Here is a 20234-nt window from a genome sequence, read left to right on the forward strand (position 1 = left end):
GACCCTCGCCAAAAGGGATAATAAGCTGAAACAGGAGCTCCCGATGTTGGCGAAAGGAACCTCCGGTCAACTCCTCACCATAGGAGGTGCACAAGGAATCTAAAGGTTACTCGGGTTCATCACGAAGCTGTTCAAACGCAAACCAGGGGAGAAGTGTTAAACTCATATCACATACAATTAGAGGAACTGTTACACCTCAGCCTGAGCCTGGACTGCCAATAACATTATCTGAAGGAGTAGGTCCCTAGAAGACTCACGATGTTAAATCGCTCAAGGAGTGAATAACTGCCGGTGAGCGAACCATAACTAATTCTCTTGGTGAGGCTGAAACACAGGCGCGTTTACTGATGGTCACAAAAGCATATTACATTAAGGAGCGCTGGGCCTTGTATACCTAACGGCGACCTCAAGCACACTATGCAATGATGAATTACTAGAATACAGGTAAAAGATGAGGATACCATCCAGAAATATATTAACCACTTCTAAATAGACACTATGCTACCACAGAGAAGTACTTGCCGAAAGGCTATGACGACATTGACAAACCTATATGTCGTGAGATTGGAAGACTATTATCAATGGTATGCAAATGAGCCGGGCTAGTGCGCTCATTAGCTCGAGGGCGCGTTAAGAGGATCAAACAAATACTCTGAAACTGGATGGTATACAACATATACAGGGTACAGGATAGGTCATTGCGACTTACAGATAAGTTTAATAGAACTAGACGCAAGGCTCGAAGAAAGTATAGTTTCCAATGTGTCTGTCTATAATGAGCCACCTGCACCCTCAAACGCTGACAGGTAACTGTTCTGTTAAATAATCTGATGGTGCTGGAAAATATTCGATATTTATCCAGGATATTTGATCGTACGCATGTCATTAGCTACCCGAATGGTATTAGAATAACATGGCCTGGAGGGAATACATTATGCCAGGACTCCCCCAGTGCCTCTGCTCCCATTAACAACGCGAGAGGCCTGCCACAGTGACGGCTTCTACTTTGCCTTACATACATTAACCTATACTTCTCTGCGACTGGACTACTGCGGGTTAATACCCAGCCCACCGTCACATTAATTATAATAAGCAGAGCTTGGGTGCGCAACTAGCTCAAGATCCGCCCTTGCTATGTAACATTAGCTCTACTGTTGAACTCCCACCAGTATAGTTGTATAAACCTCCTACTAGTGTAGGTAGCGTACATTACACCATTAACCTTGTAATGCACCGTGTGCGAAATCCCTTACTGCTAGAACGCAATTATCACTTGGAATTGGTACACAAAAGTAATATGCACACTTCACTTTTCTCTTGTAACACGCTGCTTGCTACCTATTACGCAGTGATTGCACAGGTAACAAGAACGGTCTTTTAGTAGGGAGGACGATGGGCGCACTGTAAAGGTACCGGGCTAACACTCTCCGTAGGAGAATAGCTCCAGGAGGATGTACTTAAAACATCTGAAGCACTGAAAATTGCGGATAAATGGCAGGGAGAAATAGTGTGAGCCCTCACAGGAGCAATACCGTGGAAGTTCCTCTCTCCGTGGCTACCGATAACCGTAGTCCTCGAAGGGACTAACCCAGACGTGACCAACGCTGACTGGAGAAGTGAACGCTGCATCGAGCGATGCTTGACACGTCTGCAACCACAAGGGGGGCCGAATGACAAGCACTAACTTCCAGACTCGTAGAGCCAGCGGTGCACGAAGGACACCACCCAATGGTCCCCGTTCGGTGTTCCTGGGTGCCAACCGGAACCCTGCCTGAACACTGTTAGACAGAACGCATCGACGCGCAGCTTGCCAGCAGGAATGCACTCCCCACACACCAAACAAAGTGCAAGGGGGGGGGGACGGGAAAACATCTAGACACGCCGCTCACCCACCCTTGTAACAAAACCGTCCTCGCCCCCGCGATGCCCAATTCCGACCTCCCAGAGTCGTTGCATTGCTGAAGTGAGTAGTCTGACAGAGGGGCGCGGGCCACAAGTGACTAGACCCCAACGACAGCTGAACCGAGGAGGCCAGCCGGGGGGAAACCTCGCAGACCGTGCAATCGAAGGAACGAAACACTACCGCTGGCCACGTGCAACCTCCAACAGTGCGGTGCAGCCCCTTGTCGCACCCTAGACCTGGCACGAACTCAAACTAAGCGTGTTGAAAGACAATATCAACCAGTCCTCAGTTCGAATTGGAGGAAAATATGACCGAAACCAAAACCCCAACCAATCCAAACCCGGTAGTGGATGAACAAGCAGATCAGTGGACCGCCATGTACCCAGTCATAGCCTCACAGCAGTGGAAAATCGATCTCGCACCAACAAAAGCCTGCTGCTTGCCATGTGCAGGGCGCCGGTCAGGGACGCTTAAATATGCAGGCTCCCCCCCACTACTCTGAAGTTGCGCCCATTGATGTTGAGGGAGCCGGCAGGCTGCAAGAGCCACCCAGGCATAGTGTGTGCATGAGAGCCAAAGGGGGGAGGTGCAACGCTAGGGGTGAGCTGGGGGGGGGGGCTGCCTTTGAACGGATTAGGACTCACACGCGAGCACAAGAGGACAGCCCGAGGCCACACAATGGCCCCACCCCCGGATGGCCAAACGGCTCGGCCACAGGAAACACCCCCATAGAACGAAGAACCCAAAACCGAGAAAGCTGTGTCAATAAAATCACGCAGCCCGTGCGAGACGCTGGGGAACCAGTGGGTCGAGGCCAGGGCGCGCCAGCCAGTGCAAAGGAACGTCAAAAACTCCCGGTGTGAATGCAAGCCAAAAAGTGGCCACCTGACGCCCATACCGCCAGTGGCCCCTCCGCCGAGAGCAGCGCGAGAAGGCTCATGCGGATAGCAGGCCAAAGCGGAGTCTGTGAAACCGACAATTGCGCACAAAGGCATGCAAAAGCACCCGCACCAGTCCGCACTCCAGCAAAATCAAACAAAACAGTCCACAATGATGACCCCGAAAAACACACCCATGATGTCCATAAATTCCCAAAACAACGCGCAACAAACGTAGCCTTCCCAGCCCCCTGAGGCCAGCCATTCAACCATACAAACCGCGAAATTCCTGTGCACGGTCGCCAGGCCGAAAATCTCCAAGTCCTCCAGACGCCCCACCGCCAGCCAAAGCAGGAGACCGCGCACAACTGGCCCCACATCAAAGAAATCAAATCAATGCATGCGTCCTATACCAAAGTCAATCTTACTCCTAACCGCGGCTATCTGCAAGCAGTAAGTTATATATGATAGAAATCACTTATAAGAGATGTATATAATCGCATGCAAAATGGCAATTAAAGACAGTCCAGTGGAGTGCGGATAATCCCCCGCAAGATCTAAATTCTGAGGTAATAGCTCTTTCTGTAACTAAATTATTTATAGGGGGGGGGCCCGTACTATCAGACTATTGATGAAATAACTTTATAGAAAATTTAAGCAGCCTCTGGGCAACACGTTAAGTTACATGTCGGTGCCTGGGGCAACCCATGAGGGGCACAGCGGCTTACGTCACTCTGAAATACCAGACCCCCTAGCCCAGGATGGCAAACACAGGAAACCCTTCTTTACTGCTTTGAACCTCGTGTTTCGATCAGCGGACAGAGCCGCTTCGGAAGTGTCGAACTGCATAATGAAAAGGAACATGTATTCTAACCATTGTAGAGACCTGACTAAATAAAATTGGACGTCTGAATCAGTGTGCACCGGAGTATCGCGGCACCCTGAGATCAGTCTAAAGACGGTTGCTTTTTGCATAATCTGGGAGGCAGCTAACTTAACATCTCAAGTATGAATCAAAGACACTATGGCGACTAGCCAAAGGAGGTCGCTTAAGAACATGACAGCATGAAGGAGACGATTCCCGTGCCCACATTCCAATACTGCTAGCCCTACATCACCTCTGCACTAAAGAATAGGAATGCCGACCCTGAGGAGGAGAGGCCCATTCCCCACAGCCCTACCGACAGCCTCGAGCACCCGACTGATAATTTAGAGGCCTGGCAGAACAGGGGAGAGACCCTTCGCGCTGACATGTATTATATACCTTTCTATGACAACCCTAGGCTCCGAGGACAGTTGCCCTGGCAGCTGCCCCACGTCTATCCACAGACAGTAGTGACGCCCTGCGCACACGGGAAGCTCACGAAGAAGCTTGACTACGGGCTAGTCACGTACGATGTAGGATTTCCACCGCTTGGTGGCGCAATACCGATGCTAACCACGAAGCTAGGAAATGAACCGATCTGCCCTTTACAAAAATATTTTCGCTCTCCACGGAAAGTTCACGACAAAATTCTGAATACTACCGCCGAGGGCATATTATGAGCGTGGAGGCCGAAATCAGTGCCAGGAAACGCTGTGTTAGGTGGAATCCCAAGAATGTCACTAACAACGTCCTAACTGGAGCCAAACACAAGCATCACAATATTGGGCCGACCACCGCGGCGGGATCTCGGAGCAGTGGTGGGGCAAAGAAAACCCCCACGAGGCCCCCCTTGCGGATACTGTCCGTCGCCCAATGAATTAAATTCAGCCCTACATCATTTCTGCCTGCTAATAATCTTTTAGTTCGGGCATCAACTGTGTAACATTAGACAGATCCCCCTAAATACAGCCTGAACAGTATGAACCTTATAATGAATGCTAAGCTGACGCAACTGTGTAACATAAGACAAATACCCCCAAATCCAGCATGAACAAGTATGACCTTCTATGAGTGCTAAGCGGACTCAACTGTGTAACATTCGACAAATCCCCCGGAATGATGTATGAATTTATCGGAGTGCTAAGCTGACTCAACTGTGTAACATTTAGACAAATCCCCTTAAATACCACCTTTTATCGATCATCAACATTTGCCAGCACTATTCGCACACAGTGTGCACGGCGATACTCCGCGCGTGCAAGGATATCCAGTCTGAAATAGAAGCTACCGACCACCGTACTGAAGGCTTAGGTAGCCGCGGCCCTAGACGGAAACGGCCACCGGGCCCTAGAAGAAGTTGTATCGGCATACTAAACATTTACACCGCATACTAACTAACCCTAACTCAGGCCATGACCACCGGAGACGCACCACAGTCACAGATACTCGGCCCAGAGAAACGTCCCACACGCCTGCCCTCTAGGGCAGTAGGCCCGCCGCGAGGCACGTGGACGCCGCACCGGGGATGGGGGGGCAAGCGGGCGGGCCAGGGTAAGAATCATGGCTGGGCGCACCCCACCCTATGGTGATTGCCGAGCAAGCACGCTGCGAAACTCACATGGCACAATGCAGCTTGGACATCCTGGCGGCCCCCATTCCAGAACCTCAGGGCGGCCGCGCACCGGAAATTAGGGTGCAGGACAAGGGCGTCGAGAGGGAGCACTCACCGGCCTATTAGACGAACCCGGCAACCACGGGAAACATAACCCCGACGCCAGACCGAGCTCCAAACGACAACAAGCAGGGGGACAAAGAAAATGTGTGTCACCCCAAAAGAGTGTCCCGACGCTGTCGGGCGACGTCCGGAGCGGCCAAGAGGCCTACACAAAGGTGCCCTGGGGTCATATACCCTCCGAGGCTCCTCCTCGCCACCCTGGACGTGCGTCAGCGGCCTACCTCCTACTGGGCGATACCTGCCCAGGCGAGGAGTGGCTGGTCACAAGGTGGGCGGGGGCAGCCCTCTGTGACTAGGAGCCCGCCCTCCTGATGGCCACTGCGTGGCCTCGGGCAAGCGCAGGACAAAGGGACAAAATTCAGGACAAAACTGCGGAACAAAAGGTAAGTTTTACAGACACGTCAGAGGTGGTCGCGCAATAGTATATAAGTAAGTAAATAGACAACCATCTAAGTACAAGTCAAAATAGGTTTATATAGGTTGAGACAATCGTGCACTTCACGATTTTCAGTATGCCCACAGCTTGCTACCTTAGACGATTCAAAACTCGCATATCGCTCCAGCAGGTATGTGACACCAGACAATGGTGCACCACACCTGAATATAAGTGAGGCTGCATTTATTGTTGATTGAAAACTACTGGATATACAAGGAACTTTGCAGTGCCAGCCCCCATTAACAAAACTGCCACCACCCTTTCCAGCCTCCCAAAGAAACACCCGATGCCCGGTCCGGCCAGTCCTGCCTTGCTTCCACCCTTCAATGGTGCCCATCATCTTCACTTAGACCGTCTCTCATATGTATTTAATTTCTCCTATAGTGTTACTCATCCCAATTATGTAGGGCAGGGTGGGGTGTTCGAGTGTGTTACATCACACACATTATATAGAGACAATGACTCATATTAACGTGAAAGTCAATGTATAGGAATTGTCACTTAAGGTAATGGGTGCTACAAGGTGTAATCATTCTTTTATCTATCATTCAGTATTTCAACATTCATTCTGTGCTTCCATCTGTGTGCCCATTTATATCCAAACATATTCAACCATTTGTAAAAATATCCACCATATATCCTTCCATCCACCCTTTCACTCATCCATCCCTTCATCCACCCTTTCACTCATCCATCCTTCATCTACCCACCCTTTCACCCCATCCATCTGTACAGTCATCCATCCACTCTTCCACCCATCCATCTATTCACTCATCCATTCAGCCATTTACCCTTTCACCCATCCAGCCATCCATTCACTTACTCATCCATCCACCCAGTCACTTATCCTTCCACCCATTCACCCTTCAAGTCATTCATCCTCCCTTTCTCTTTCCATTCCCCTTTCACTTATCCATCCATCAATCCATCCATCCACCCACCCATCCATCTACTCATCCATTCAATAATTCCATCCATTGATCCTATTACTCACCCGTCCTTTCACTCATCCATCCATCCGTTTTCTCATCCATGTACCCTTTCACTTCTTAACTCATCTATCCATCCTTTTTTCCATCTACCCCCTTTCACTCATCCATCCATTCACCCTTTCACTTATCAATTATATCCATTCATCCTTTCACTCATTCATCCACCCATTTACTCGCCCATCATCTAAGCTTTCACTCATCCATCCTTTCACACACCCATCCACCCTTTTACCCATCCATCTACCCTTCCACCCATACATCCATCGAGTAACCTTTTCTCTCATCAATAGTTCCACTCATTCATCCATCCATCCTTTCTTTTATTATCTATCCATTCACCCTTCCATTCATCCTTTCATTAATCCATCCAGCCATTCACACATTCATTCACTTATTTACTCACCTACCTTTTGACATTATGAGCTGAGCCGTTGTCTGCAGAGTTGCTGACAGAAGAGGCCCATCAAGAACTTCACCTCGCTGTAGTTCCTAAAGCAAGGGGTGGGGGAGGGTTCACTATGCCCCTGCACATAGGAAATCTGAAAACATAGCAGTGCCAGGATGTGAGGGGACTGTGACATGATGTTGTTTCCAGGGCTTTAAGTGGTGTAAAAAAATTGGGGGGTATCTTCAAAGGGGGTGTTCGATGTAATTAAGGGCATGGTTTAAAACACCTAGTCTAAAAATCAGCGCTTAGCATAGTGTTTCGCCCGACTGGTATTATGTTGCTGTTGTCATTGCATCCACATATATAATACAGCAAGTATCATTACACTAACAACAAGCCAGGACTATTGGCTTTGTCAATGGTTGTTTGTGGCTTAAAATAAAAAAGCAGCAACATGGCTTTGTTGAATATAATATTAAAAATACTTCAGTTCAAAAATGATGAGACAGTGAAAGAACGATAACCCTTTTTTTTAACTTCTTTTACAGGCTTCCTTATATGAACTGTTAACGTTGCAGCATGGGCGGTTTACCTTTTATCACAGATTGCCCTGCTGTACACGGAGGCAGGAGGAGGCCACCAGATGCTGTCACACCCCAGACTGGCCCATTTACATTCTGTATGTGGCAATCAGCTACATACAGAATGACAGTGGGTGGTTGGAGCTGCTCTTGTGCTCCAGGAGGAGTGCAAGGCGGCCTCATCAGGGGGTGAGGCCTCTCACAGGGGAGCAGCGCTGCTCCCTGTGATGTCAAGAATTACGGACAAAAGGCGTCCGTAAAGAGGAAATTTACGGACGGTTGGTCACCCTAGTGCACGGGATGTGTGATCTGCAAGGTGCACTAAGCTTCACTTTGTGAGCACAGGCGATAAGATCACATTGTATTCCCTCGTGCCCATTGTTCATGATGCACAATGCACAGGCAGTGTGCGTTCAAGTCATTAACCCACAGGGTATTCCCTTGTGCCCTGGGAGCATGGTGGGCAAAGTGCACTCACCATGCGTACACACGTCATCATATCATTACACCAAAGATTACTCCCTCGTGTCCGGGGTGTATCTTGTGCAAGGTGCATTTCACCGTGTAAGCACAAGTAATTGTGTAACAGGATATTCCCTCGTGCCCGGTCCATAATCTGCAAGGTGTACGTCACCTTGGACAAGTGGACAAGTTATTACACCATAGGATAATCACTCGTGGCAAGAGGGTATCCCAAGTCACCGTCCGTGCACAGGTGACTACACCACAGACAATAGAGTAGCCAGTGTGACGTGGACCGAAGTGCCATAAAAGATTCAGGCCTCTGGCTGATGTTTGAATTAATAATAAAGTTTAAATTGGCTTGTCAGGCCTCTGGACTACGGTGCCACTGCACCAGCTGCACCAACATAAGCTACGCCTTTGACCGCAGGATATTTATTCCCTTTTGTCACACTGCACGTTCGGCAGCGTGCATTGCACCGTTCCTTTAGAGGTCATTATTACATCACAAGATTTCCCCTCATGCTCTGAGTGCAACGTGCACGTCACCAGGCCTCCTTAATACGTCACATGATATTTCCCCCGTGCCAGCCTGCCTGATCTGCTGGGTATACGCCCTCACCGTGAGGGCACACGTGACACACCGTTACATCACAGGGTATTCCTGCTATGTATGCCCTCCTCCCTCACTTTACACTGCGGCCTCTGGGAAAGGGCTGCATCTCGTCTACGTACCGTGGCTTCCAGTCCTAATTTCTGTCCTTTTTTGCTGCAACACAGCACCGGGGCTGCAGGGCTCAGCTAGGCTGGGGCTGACAGGCTGTGTGCGTCTTTTGGGCACTGGCAGGCAGTTGATCAGTGCCACTGCCACCAAAGGCTTCTGCTTCTCTTAGCTGAGGCCTATGGCTGAAAGCTTCACCAAGGGAGCTCGTGCGTAGTACCAACGAAGAAGGCCTGAATAGAATTATGGGTTGGAGCGTGGGGGCAGGACCACCACATGCAGGGGCCTCATTGGTAGAGCTTTGACTCCAGGAGATTGACAGCCATGTGATCCAATGAGCGCAGCAGAAAAGGGTGTGACTGTACTGTGTTCTCCTTGCTTCTGCACGTGTTTTTCAATGTGCTCCTGTCCACAACCCCTCCTTTTGCGGAGCTTGCCTTGAACTCCTCTGTAATTGGCTGTTAGTGTCATGTGCTTTTCAGTGCATGTTATACACACAATTCACCGTATCCAATTCACTCACACTCTTATCCAGTTCATGAACCATGCTATGCATCTCAATGTGATTCGTTTCCTATTTCAGTGATTCCCATATTCATTTTGAGAGCAGAATTATTTGCTTCACTATTATTCACATCAATTTCAAAATTGGACATATTTAAACCAATCTGTAATGGTATTTTTTTTTATTTATTTGCAAAACAGTACACTTGCCTGCAGTAAATGACAGCACCTTAACACATCAAGCTGTATAACCCTTTTTTCCCACATCTTTTTCACACCCCAGGATAGCACCTCCAAAGCACAAAGGCATTAATCAAAGATGAGATGTGGCCGAGGTGGCACTATAGGTACTAGTACATTCAGCGTTTTTGTCCAGCAATAAGTGTGTATAGACATTTCCTTCAAGCCTTCATTCCTCTTCCATTTTTCAAGATTGGCAACATTTTTAATCGGTTCCGATGCTATTGATTGGACCTGCCAAGTGGCGCACATCTCACATTAGAATAACGCATTTTCAGTAATGTCCCCGCATTATCGCAATGCCTGAGTTTGTCACCCAAAATTGTTACTCCTTGCAGAGCTTGCACAGCTGTTCAGATTAAGGTTTGCATGGAACCATGTTCCGAGGTGCCTTACCGCAGTACACAGTCCTCTCTCTTCCTCTGTTTAGAAAGAGCTTAAGGCTTTTCTATACAGCCAGTTTGAGTTGATGGGCGGCCATTATTCTATGTTTCACTGGAGAGACTGGTCCCTCCCCTCCAGTGGCAGTGAGTCAATTGGGGGCGCTGTGGCGTTGCCCCACTAGCCATATCGCCCTAAATTCATGCAAGCAAATCAAATTAAGCAATTCTGAATTCTCTCAACTCCTGGACCTCCACTCTCGCGCTGGTGGGTCTTGAGCGCGCGGCAATCGGCCTCTGAACGGGGTGGGGATGGGGCTGCAGCAGCACTCAATGCAGTCTGAGTAACAGTTAGACTGTCACTGACAGCGGCGCGTAGTGCGCATGTTCAGGTTTGAGCCCGTACATGCGCACTGTCAGCCACTACTATATCTTCAGTAGAAGAGTGAGGGAAGGGCGAACCCGAGAGGCTGTTGCAGGCCTAGTGGGCAGGCTGTATCCGTGCCCTAGCCAATCCTGGCGCTGCTAATGCAGTGTCTGGATTGGCTGAGAGTCAGACACCGGCCGCGCAGTCTAAAGTTGTTCCTGCTCTGGACCAGCCCAGACCTGTTCCTGCTCCAGAGTTCGGACCGGCCCAGGAACTGGACGCAGAGGCAGCGCGGACCGGGATCGGGCTCAGGTAAGTTTTTTATTTTAACCCCCCTCCCCCACCCCCTGAGAATTGCGAGCTGCAACTGGAGTAAAAGGGATTTGTGCAAGCCAACAAGATAAAAGTGAAAAGCTCTTCTGAATATGCCGTCAGAGGCTGTGTCTCGAGACTTCTACAGTCTTCCCTAGTCCCTACGAGTGAATGGACCTTTGTTTAAGTTCACAATTCAGTTTGTCCTTTAATCAGTGCATAATGTTTTGACATGGCATAGTTATGCTCATTTATTGTTATGTCACGTCTTTTGTAATTATACGTATGAAGTATGTCTTCCTCCATCTTACCTCTTGTGTTTAGAAGATCACTGTAAGCACGATCTGCGTTTCGCATCTGTTTAACCAGATGCCGGATATGCGGCATTGTCAAGAAGTAATTAGGTTATGTGCCACGCGCAATACAAACAATTAACCTGGAAAATATGATATTTTTGTGCACACTTTAATAATACTGGGACGTGCAGTAAAGACTGTGGATAGGCTCTGTATAGCCGTTGAGGCTGAAGGTCTGACAATGTTGGCGATCTGCAGTGTGTGTATCTACCTTTTCATAAAGAACATTTCCGACGGTTGAATTAATGTGTAGTCTGTAATCCTGCTCGATGTGTGATATGTACATTAGCACGTGTTGCCATGTGGTGTGTCGTGCGTTACTTCAACGTGATACAATGTCGTATGGCGTCCTTTGATGCCACATGGGGCACCCTGGCATGCCGAGCTCTCACAGGATTTGTTGACATGTGCTCTGACGTCACGGGGTGTTTGTGGTTCACTGGAGTGCGGTTCTGTGCTTTGCCATGATGTCACGTGCCCGGTGTAACCTGTTGTACACGGGGTCCTCTCGCCTGGTGTACTGTGCTGTCCTGCTCTGGTTTAGGGCTCCATTGTAATGAGATGTCTTTTGAGATCCCGTTGTGGGTTGTCATTTGTATAAAGCAGACAACCAACTGGCACATAGCATGAGACAGATGTCATGTGTGGCTAGGTTCCTAGGCAATATGATTTAAGTAGGTGTAGCGATAGAGCATTTACTCATTTTTCAGGTGACGAGGGTTACAAAACAACCTATGCTTCTTCCCTTCCACTCTGTTAAATGAAAACATACGTCATATGCCTGTACCTAGTGTCGGTACATGTACGCCTCAGATGACGTGTATAGTTTGTTGTTTTACATAGTGCTCTGTTCTGGGTATGGGTGTCTTACTGTGACCACCTTGTCGAATTAAAACCTGCCCCAAACACTTATCAGTGCTGCATGCCTAGGCAAAAGAGCACAGCTTCTGTGGGGAGATGGGAGGCTTTGGTTTATGGGCTGGACAGTGCTACAAAACGCCATCTCTTTCCCTGTCACAGTGTAAAAAGGAAAGCACACATCTACTCAGGTATCAGGCTGGCGTGCGTGGCTTTAGGCACTATGTGCATTGTTGGTGCAGTGGAAAGTGCTCAGTCTGCCTCCTTCATGGCAGCTCATACAGGCTTCATCGTCATCCACGTGTGCTGCTTGAGTGAACAGATTTCTTGTTATTTTACTAGAACGGTGTTTTGAGCTGGTGAGCAAGAGCCCCAAATCTGTCGGTAATGATCTTAAGTAGGGCTCTCCTGTCTCCCACCTGCTGCCTAGTCGGAATAACATGTGCAAACTCATTTTAACCCATTTACCGCTGCAGCGATTTTGCGGCAGTGCGGCACTTCCGCAAAATGGGCGGGGCCGCATTGGCCGACGGCAGCACTGGGGAGGTAGTGCTGCCGTCGGCCAATGGCCGACAGCAGCACGGAAGGGGTTAACACAGGGCTGTTGGTGGTGTTTGTAGGACATTCATGACTGCACACATCAGTAATGAAAGGAGAACATATTCCTGTCTGCATCATAAAACAGAATTAATGGCACTTTCTGCTACGTGCTTCACTGGTTTAAGTTCTCAAGTTAAAGGGCGGTTGCAGCAGAAGGAATTGTCACTGCTTCAACTGATAATCCTCCCTGTGCGCTATGAACAGGTCCACAAATTGTGTCATCCTGCAGCGTGTTGCTGCATAATTATGCCAGCATTGGCGGTTTCTTTAATCTTCTAGCCAATTCATCCACCCCTTCCTTACTGCATCCCTCTATTCGCGCCACAACCTCATCCATTGACCCATAGCCTACACATCCATTCATTCACCCATCAGCATATTTGCCCATTCATCCATCCATCTATCTCAAACACATTTATTCACTCCCCCACCCATCCACCCACATCACCTATTATCTATCCTTACATACATACATACCTGCATGCATGCATCCACCACCAATCCACCCATCCACAACTCTGATTTCTGAGCAATGAATGCATAAAACATTAAGGCTTTCACTTGGTGCACAATAAATCATTATGCCGTCTCCTGGTGTGCCGCCTCTTGTGTCATCGCCGATTGGGGCGCTACTCAGTAAATCCTAAAAAAAAATAATATATATATATATACACACACACACAATCCCTCCAGGGCAGCTTCACAGAAACGGGCATGGAGTATCCTGTGATTTTGCACACCAAAGAAAAAAGAGAAGTGAAGCACAACTTGATAAATCACTGGCTATATTGTGTCTCAAGGGTGGCAGAGCTTCAATCCTTACGTGTTTCAGCCATTAGTCATGGCCTTGCTCACAGGTGAGGAAAGTCTCATTGAATAAACTCGCACTGTTTAAATTACAATGATCACGTGACCTGGTGCAATCCTACAATTCCCAAAATGCAACCGGGTGTAGTTGCAAACTGTGGTAGATGTACAATAATGCTGTATAGCGTCTTGATGCCAAAGTCTGATTAAAATCATTGCGCAGTGCTTAGACTGTGACGTGATGTAGATCCTGCTGGATAGCATCTCAAATCACAGTTTAAAAGTCTGTGTGCACTGTAATGTTAAAAAAATTAAATGTGACATATACATTGTGCAGCGTTTACCTGTCATGTTTAAAGTCCTCATAATGTGCTGCCCATGGTATCACCATATCTTTGAACACAATGCCAGAGAGTCCAAGTTGGCAAGAGGAGACGTAACACCTCTTTTACTCCCTTTCGCACTGCCGTGCAAAAATACCTGGGAAATCCTTTTTTTCTGCACGTGGAACATATATGTATTTATCTATGCATATATGTAAATATAAATGTGTGTGTTTATTTTTTAATGGAGAACCACCTTTTTTCATTCCTTACCTCCCTTTCCCTATACCCACTTCCTACAACCAAAAATCATCCTCACCTCCCTTTACCTCTAACTACCTTTAAACCATAAAATCATCTTTACCTCCCTTTATCTCTATGTGCACATAAAAAATTATCTTATTTACAAAAATATTTACCTGCCTGATAAAGTACTGTGTGAAAAATGTAGACATACTTAACTGTGTGGCAAATAGATGCATGTAATGGATGCTTGGTAAAGGCTGGTTCCTGTGTTATATTAATTTTAGTTACTTTGTTTTAGTCCTTATCATATGCTTTCAGAGTATGTAATATTATTTCAACATGTAATATTAATTTTAAAGTTGATCAACATAAGTTCAATGCAAACCATATTCATTTAAACAGGGGTCACATTAATTTAAACATAGCATAAGTTCATTTTGATATGTGGTTTATTAATTTCAAATGATGCTACATTTATCTCACATAGTTTCTTATTTATTTCAAAATATGCCATATTAATTATAAGAAATGTCTTATTAATTTTGATATGGGCCATATTAATTTCACCAGGTGTCATATTCATTTCAAAGTGGTTCATATTCATCTTAACATGTGTCCGATTCCGTGCAATGAATGTCATATTTATTTCAATGGATGTCATATTCACCTTAACACTCGCTATGATAATTTTAACATGGGTCATATCCATTTCAACATAGGTCATATTCATTTTAGTACATGCAATATATATTTTGATGTGTATCAGATTAATTTCAAAGCATAATATATTCATTTTGATAAGTTTCAATTTAATTTCAGCATTGGTCATACTTATTTTAAGACATGTTGAATATATTTAAATGGGCCTCATATTAATTTCAGTCCATGTCATAGTCATCTTAGCACGTGTCTTACTTCTTTCAATGGATGTCTCATTCATATTAACACATCCTATATTAATTCTAACATGAAACATATCCATTTCAACACGTATCATAATCATGTTAATGTGTATCATATTACTTTCAATGTAACTCGTATTCATTTTGATACATATCATGTTCATTTTAACGTTACTTGTATTCATTTTAAAACATGTCAAATTAATCTCAATGAAGCTCATATTCATTTCAACACATTTAGTATTCATTTTAACATATGGTATATTCCGTTTAATCAATGGTATATTTATTTCAATGCATGCCGTATTCATATTAACGCTTGTCATATTAATTTTAAGATGCAACTTTTTTATTTTAGCACATATAATATTCACTTGAAAATGTGTCATATTAATTTCTATGCATGCCATATTCATTGTGACAAATGCCATGACAATTTCAGCGTTGGTCATTCTCATTTTAAGGCATGTCAGCTTCAATTCAATTGGGCTTATAATCAATTTAACACAAGCCATATTCATTTTAAATAATCTTCTTTTATTTCTGTATATCTCATATTCATTGCAATCTGGGTGACATTCATTTCACCACAATTCTCATTCATTGCAACATGTGTAATCCTTATTTCAGTTTATGTTATATTGTTTTCAATGTGCATTATATTCTTTTCAGGATATAATATATTAATTTCAGAAACTTACATTCATTTCAATCTTTCATATTCATTACAATGCATGCCGTATACCTCTTAGCATATGCCAGTCATTTCAAGGAATGTCCCATTCTGTCTGATGCACATTATATTTGTTTCAGTGATAGCTATAATATTTACAGTAAGGGCCATATTTATTTTAGTATAATTGATATATATTTCAGTACTGCCCTTATTCAGTTTGGAGTGTGTTTTATTCATATTAATCACTAAGTAGCATATTCAATCTGCCAGGTTTCATATTTTTTTTCAATTCAGGTCAGATTCACTCTGCCAGGTATCATATTAATTTTGACACATATTAAATTCATTCTGGTGTGTGTCATTTTCATTTTGCAGCAGGCTATGGATTTCAGAAGGTGTCTTATATGGGGATCTGTAATTTTGACATGAACGGCTTCCCATAGATATCTGCTATTCCTTTCACAGTACTGAGATGAAATCCTAAATCTACCTTTACTATAGTCTTTGCTGTAATCTGTTTGAATATTGCCACTCCTTACGAATGCAGTGTAGTTCCATGTCTAGTTGTAGATGCCTTTGACATAGGACATATATAGGTGTCCCGAAAGATGCAGCTGTTGATGCTCACTTTTGTATTAATGGATTTTTATTAATTTTTGAATTTTAATACATTTTATTAATTATGAATTTGATTAAATTTGGAATTTTATTTGTATTAATGGAGTTTATTGTTTATCATGGAACCTCTGCTATTATAACACAATCATTTATTTTTTCTAGGGTTGACGTACTAAATAGAAGGCTGATAGTGGAAAAAGGTTCATCAACACCTTCTGATAGTGGATCAGAGGATGGAATAAGAAGAATTATTCACCTCTCTACATCCTCAGATGACTACTATTTGGGATTTAACATCAGAGGGGGAAAGGAGTTTGGGCTTGGGATTTATATTTCCAAGTAAGTTACATCTTATGGTTTGCTTAAATATAATGGTGTTTAACATATATTAGCCATCTAGAATTATCTAGACATTATACAGTTCTCTGAAGTCGCACAACACAAGAAAATGAATAGTCACAATAAAGACTTACCGTATTTTAAACAATTTGGAATGTAAAACCCTAGCCCCTCACCATGTGTTGGAAGTCCAGGTTGTATCTACTCCACTCAGCTGCCTGAGATCTACCACAGATGTAATATACACAGGATGAAATGAAAATAAGAAGGAGGCTTGCTGTATAAGCTGTAAGACAAAATAACTGTATTTCAAGAAAATGAAAGAGGTCAGATACAGGTAGATTATTGGATACGTTTAGACTTGTTTGTTGCCATCGCTCTTGTAGAATTTACCACAAACCTCTCAGCTTTGATTGAGAAAATTAGCACTGCACCATTCTTTATTTTATTTGTGTATCTATCACTGACCCAGGCTGTGGCCACTTTAAAGCACACAGCAGGGAAAGATAAAGGTGTTAAAGAAAATCTCCTCACCTGCCAGTTGAAGTCTGAAAAGTTTATTAACAAAAGAACACTTGATATCTGTGATCAACGAACTAACCGGCCTTAATCTAATCCATTACAAGTGACCTCATTTATCACACATTTATACACACACATTTATACACTATTCATGAGTTTCAGATATAATCATGTGATTATTTTTATACAGAAGCATGTACCAAGGCTGAGATAATGAGAACGAGAGAAATGATCTTCGATTCATAAGCAAATGAAAACATTTTGGCTGAGCAAGCCAGTCTTCGTTTTCTCACCTTGAGGTGGTGGGCACAGCTCAAACTCAGAGACGAGCATTTCCTGTGGGCATTATTGGTGTGATCAAGAAAACATGGTTGAAGCAAGTTATGGTTACAGTAATGCAAAGTTTTCTAATTCAGAGGGGTTCCATAGAGGTTGGGGTGAGAACATGGAGTACGTAAGAAGTGTAATATGATTACACTGATACCAACCAATCAAATCACTGAGCAAATGAAGGTGATTGCGTGAACTGGGCCCTAAAACTCAAATATCTCTATCTCTCGATATAGTTCAGTCAATAATTTACCATCATTTACAAGGTTGAGCCCCATTTCTGGGCTAGATTCTTTTCTTCTTATGATCGATCTTTGAATATTGTATTATGAGTCAAGGAGCAAATTGAACAACGCATCAATAGTTTTAAGTTCAGTCAATGATGAGAGTTGGGATATGTTTTTAAAAACGTTATTCTCTTTAAGAGATTAGTAAAGTTCTTCCCTTTTTGTCCTTTTTATTTCCGATCAGTCCATAAATTAATGTTTACAGAAATCACATCAAAAAGAATGATTAGAATAAAGCACCAAATAATAAATTAAGTTCATTCCATAACAGAATAATTCTCTATACTAAAGATCAGCATCAGATTTTTAGATTTGTTAAAACAATGAAGGGTTTGATTTTTAAAAGAAAAGAGTGAGATCAGAGGAGCATAAAGCTTCAAAGCCAAATTAGAGCAGCAGAACTTCCCGTAAAGAGAATTTCGTGAAACTCAACCGAGTCAATAAATCCAAGTAAATCAGCATGCAGTAGCAATCTGCCAAATATCAAAAATGACAAGGCAAAACAAGGCTTAACAGCAGCGGCAGTAGGCACAACGTCAAGACTCTGGCAAAGGAAAAGGGTCAAAATCATTGCCTCTACCTAGGAACACGAACTAATCTAAAAGTCAAGAAATTCACATTGCAGACATTGTAGCAAGATTCTTCCATTGTGGACCAATCAAGTGGCAACACTCACCACTGAGCAGGTTCATCTCCTCTATTCCCATGAAAATACAAGTGGCTTGCACACTTTATCACAAGATATTCTTGCGTACTTAGATTTTGGGAAATGTAAGGTTTTTGGTTGGCTGACTTTAGGCAGAAGGCCCATTAATGGAGTATCAACACTATAGAGCACCAGCAGGTTGGGCAGGTACCAGGGTGCATGTCAATAACTAGCCTCATTCACAAGACCCAAAGTTCAGTAGATGGTAATTGGGGGAGGTGGGTTTTAGTTTGTGAGTTTCAGAGAATGAGGACAGCAGAAATAATTTGCCACTCTATTAAGCTTGAAAATCATTTTATCTGGTAGGCTTCCATATGTTCTTTTGCAGCAATTGCTAGCATAAATATGATCCTTTAAGGCAGAAGTAGCAGTGGCAGAATGTTATGGAGACTCAGAAGGTGTAGAAAAGTATTTTATGTATTGTAGTGCCCAGTGACAGGCCTCTAAGATAAGCTCCATCTATATTTTGGGAAGGAAGTGGCGACAAGGTTGGCCAGTCAAGGGGGAACAATGCTGAGTCACTAGTACCCAGACATTTGATCTCAGTTTTAGATACATTCGGACACAACCTGTTCTTACACATCCATTTTTGGATGTGTTTTAGACCATCTGAGATGAGGTAACACTCCCAAGAATGAGTAGTTTCCCTGATGTGTATTTGAGTATCTTATGCAGGTATTTGACAACCATGCAATTTCTCTAAAGACATTTTGCTCAGAATACCATCTATAAACAACACACAATGCCTCCTGAAGGAGAAATATTAAGATTGTGTTACTTTTTATAGTTATTTTAGGGTATGTGGTAAAAAGTAGGCATTACACAATGTCCCTTACATGGGAAAGCAGCACTCAGTGATATAGACAAATCAGTATCTACACAATAGTTTAACACAGATGGCGTACTTCGACGGATTGACCACCTTTAAGGACATACAAGTCCCTCTTCAATTAAACTTTAATACAAAGAGGACATAAGTGTTGCGTGGTCCCCAGGCTGTCATAGGATCACAATTTGGACTATAGAAATCGGATTATGACCCTAATCTGAAAGCTGGATAGTGCATTTGTTTTTTGACCCATATTTACACAATTTGATTGTCATTAAATAACTATTTGAGTTGATATACACTGAAAAATGCCATCTGTATTAAACTATTGTGTAGATGTTGATTTTTATATATCATTGGGTGCTGCTTTCCCATGCAAAGGACACTGGGTAAAGGATAATTTTTACTGCATCCCCTAAAATAACTAAAATAAGTAACTCACTGTTAATACTTCTCCTTCAGGATGCATTGTGTGTTGTTTATGTTTATACCCAGTCTCCCTTGGGACTATTGGGTTGCTCTGTCATGTTTTGATTCAGAGTACCATGTAAGCATTGAAGAAGGTCAGATACAGTACTGAACCTTGAGCAGCTTCACACGTAATGTTTGTTATAACGATAGGAAGGAGAACAGTTTTATCTGGTAAGTCCTGTCAAACAGGAAGGTTGTCTATTGGAAAGCTATGCAAGATGTTGAGAGCTGATCAAGAAGTATTTTGTGATCAACTGACGGACTGAATGCATCTGGGAGATCAAGGAGTATCAAGTTGGTGTTCTGGCATAGGTCTTTTTCTTCTTTTTTCTTTTTTTTTGTTGAGGAAATATAAATCATTACATACAACAATATACAATAGACATCAAAAGCAGTGCAATAGTCATTTCGGTAATCAATCATATATGCATACGCAAAGTCAAAAAGTACAGTTCATTAATCCAAAAATCAATCAAAAATACATTAGATAGCCTAATTGTCCCCTAATTTGAGGTCACCATGAAGTCTAAAATCAAGAAAGCCCTGCCTGACTGGTTCCCAAATTCTGTGCAGCTTATGGCGGTTAGGGTGATTCTGTAT

The 20234-nt window shown here is 43.9% G+C and overlaps 2 protein-coding genes across 2 annotated transcripts in view; one reads left to right on the top strand and one right to left on the bottom strand.

Moving 5' to 3' along the window:
- The window catches only part of LOC144753501 (G2/M phase-specific E3 ubiquitin-protein ligase-like), a 43416-nt gene extending 34259 nt beyond the window's left edge, over positions 1 to 9157 (bottom strand). The window contains exon 1 of the mRNA XM_078641168.1: positions 8976 to 9157. The gene's annotated coding sequence lies outside the window, so the exon portion shown is untranslated. The remainder of the gene's footprint in view (positions 1 to 8975) is intronic.
- PDZD7 (PDZ domain containing 7) overlaps positions 1 to 20234 on the top strand; it is a 790250-nt gene that overhangs the window by 228519 nt on the left and 541497 nt on the right. The window contains exon 5 of the mRNA XM_078643641.1: positions 16313 to 16489. Within this exon, the coding sequence (XP_078499767.1) occupies positions 16313 to 16489 (177 nt within the window). The remainder of the gene's footprint in view (positions 1 to 16312; positions 16490 to 20234) is intronic.

This window comes from Lissotriton helveticus, chromosome 5_1 (assembly GCF_964261635.1).
Source record: "Lissotriton helveticus chromosome 5_1, aLisHel1.1, whole genome shotgun sequence".
NCBI classification, from domain to species: domain Eukaryota; kingdom Metazoa; phylum Chordata; class Amphibia; order Caudata; family Salamandridae; genus Lissotriton; species Lissotriton helveticus.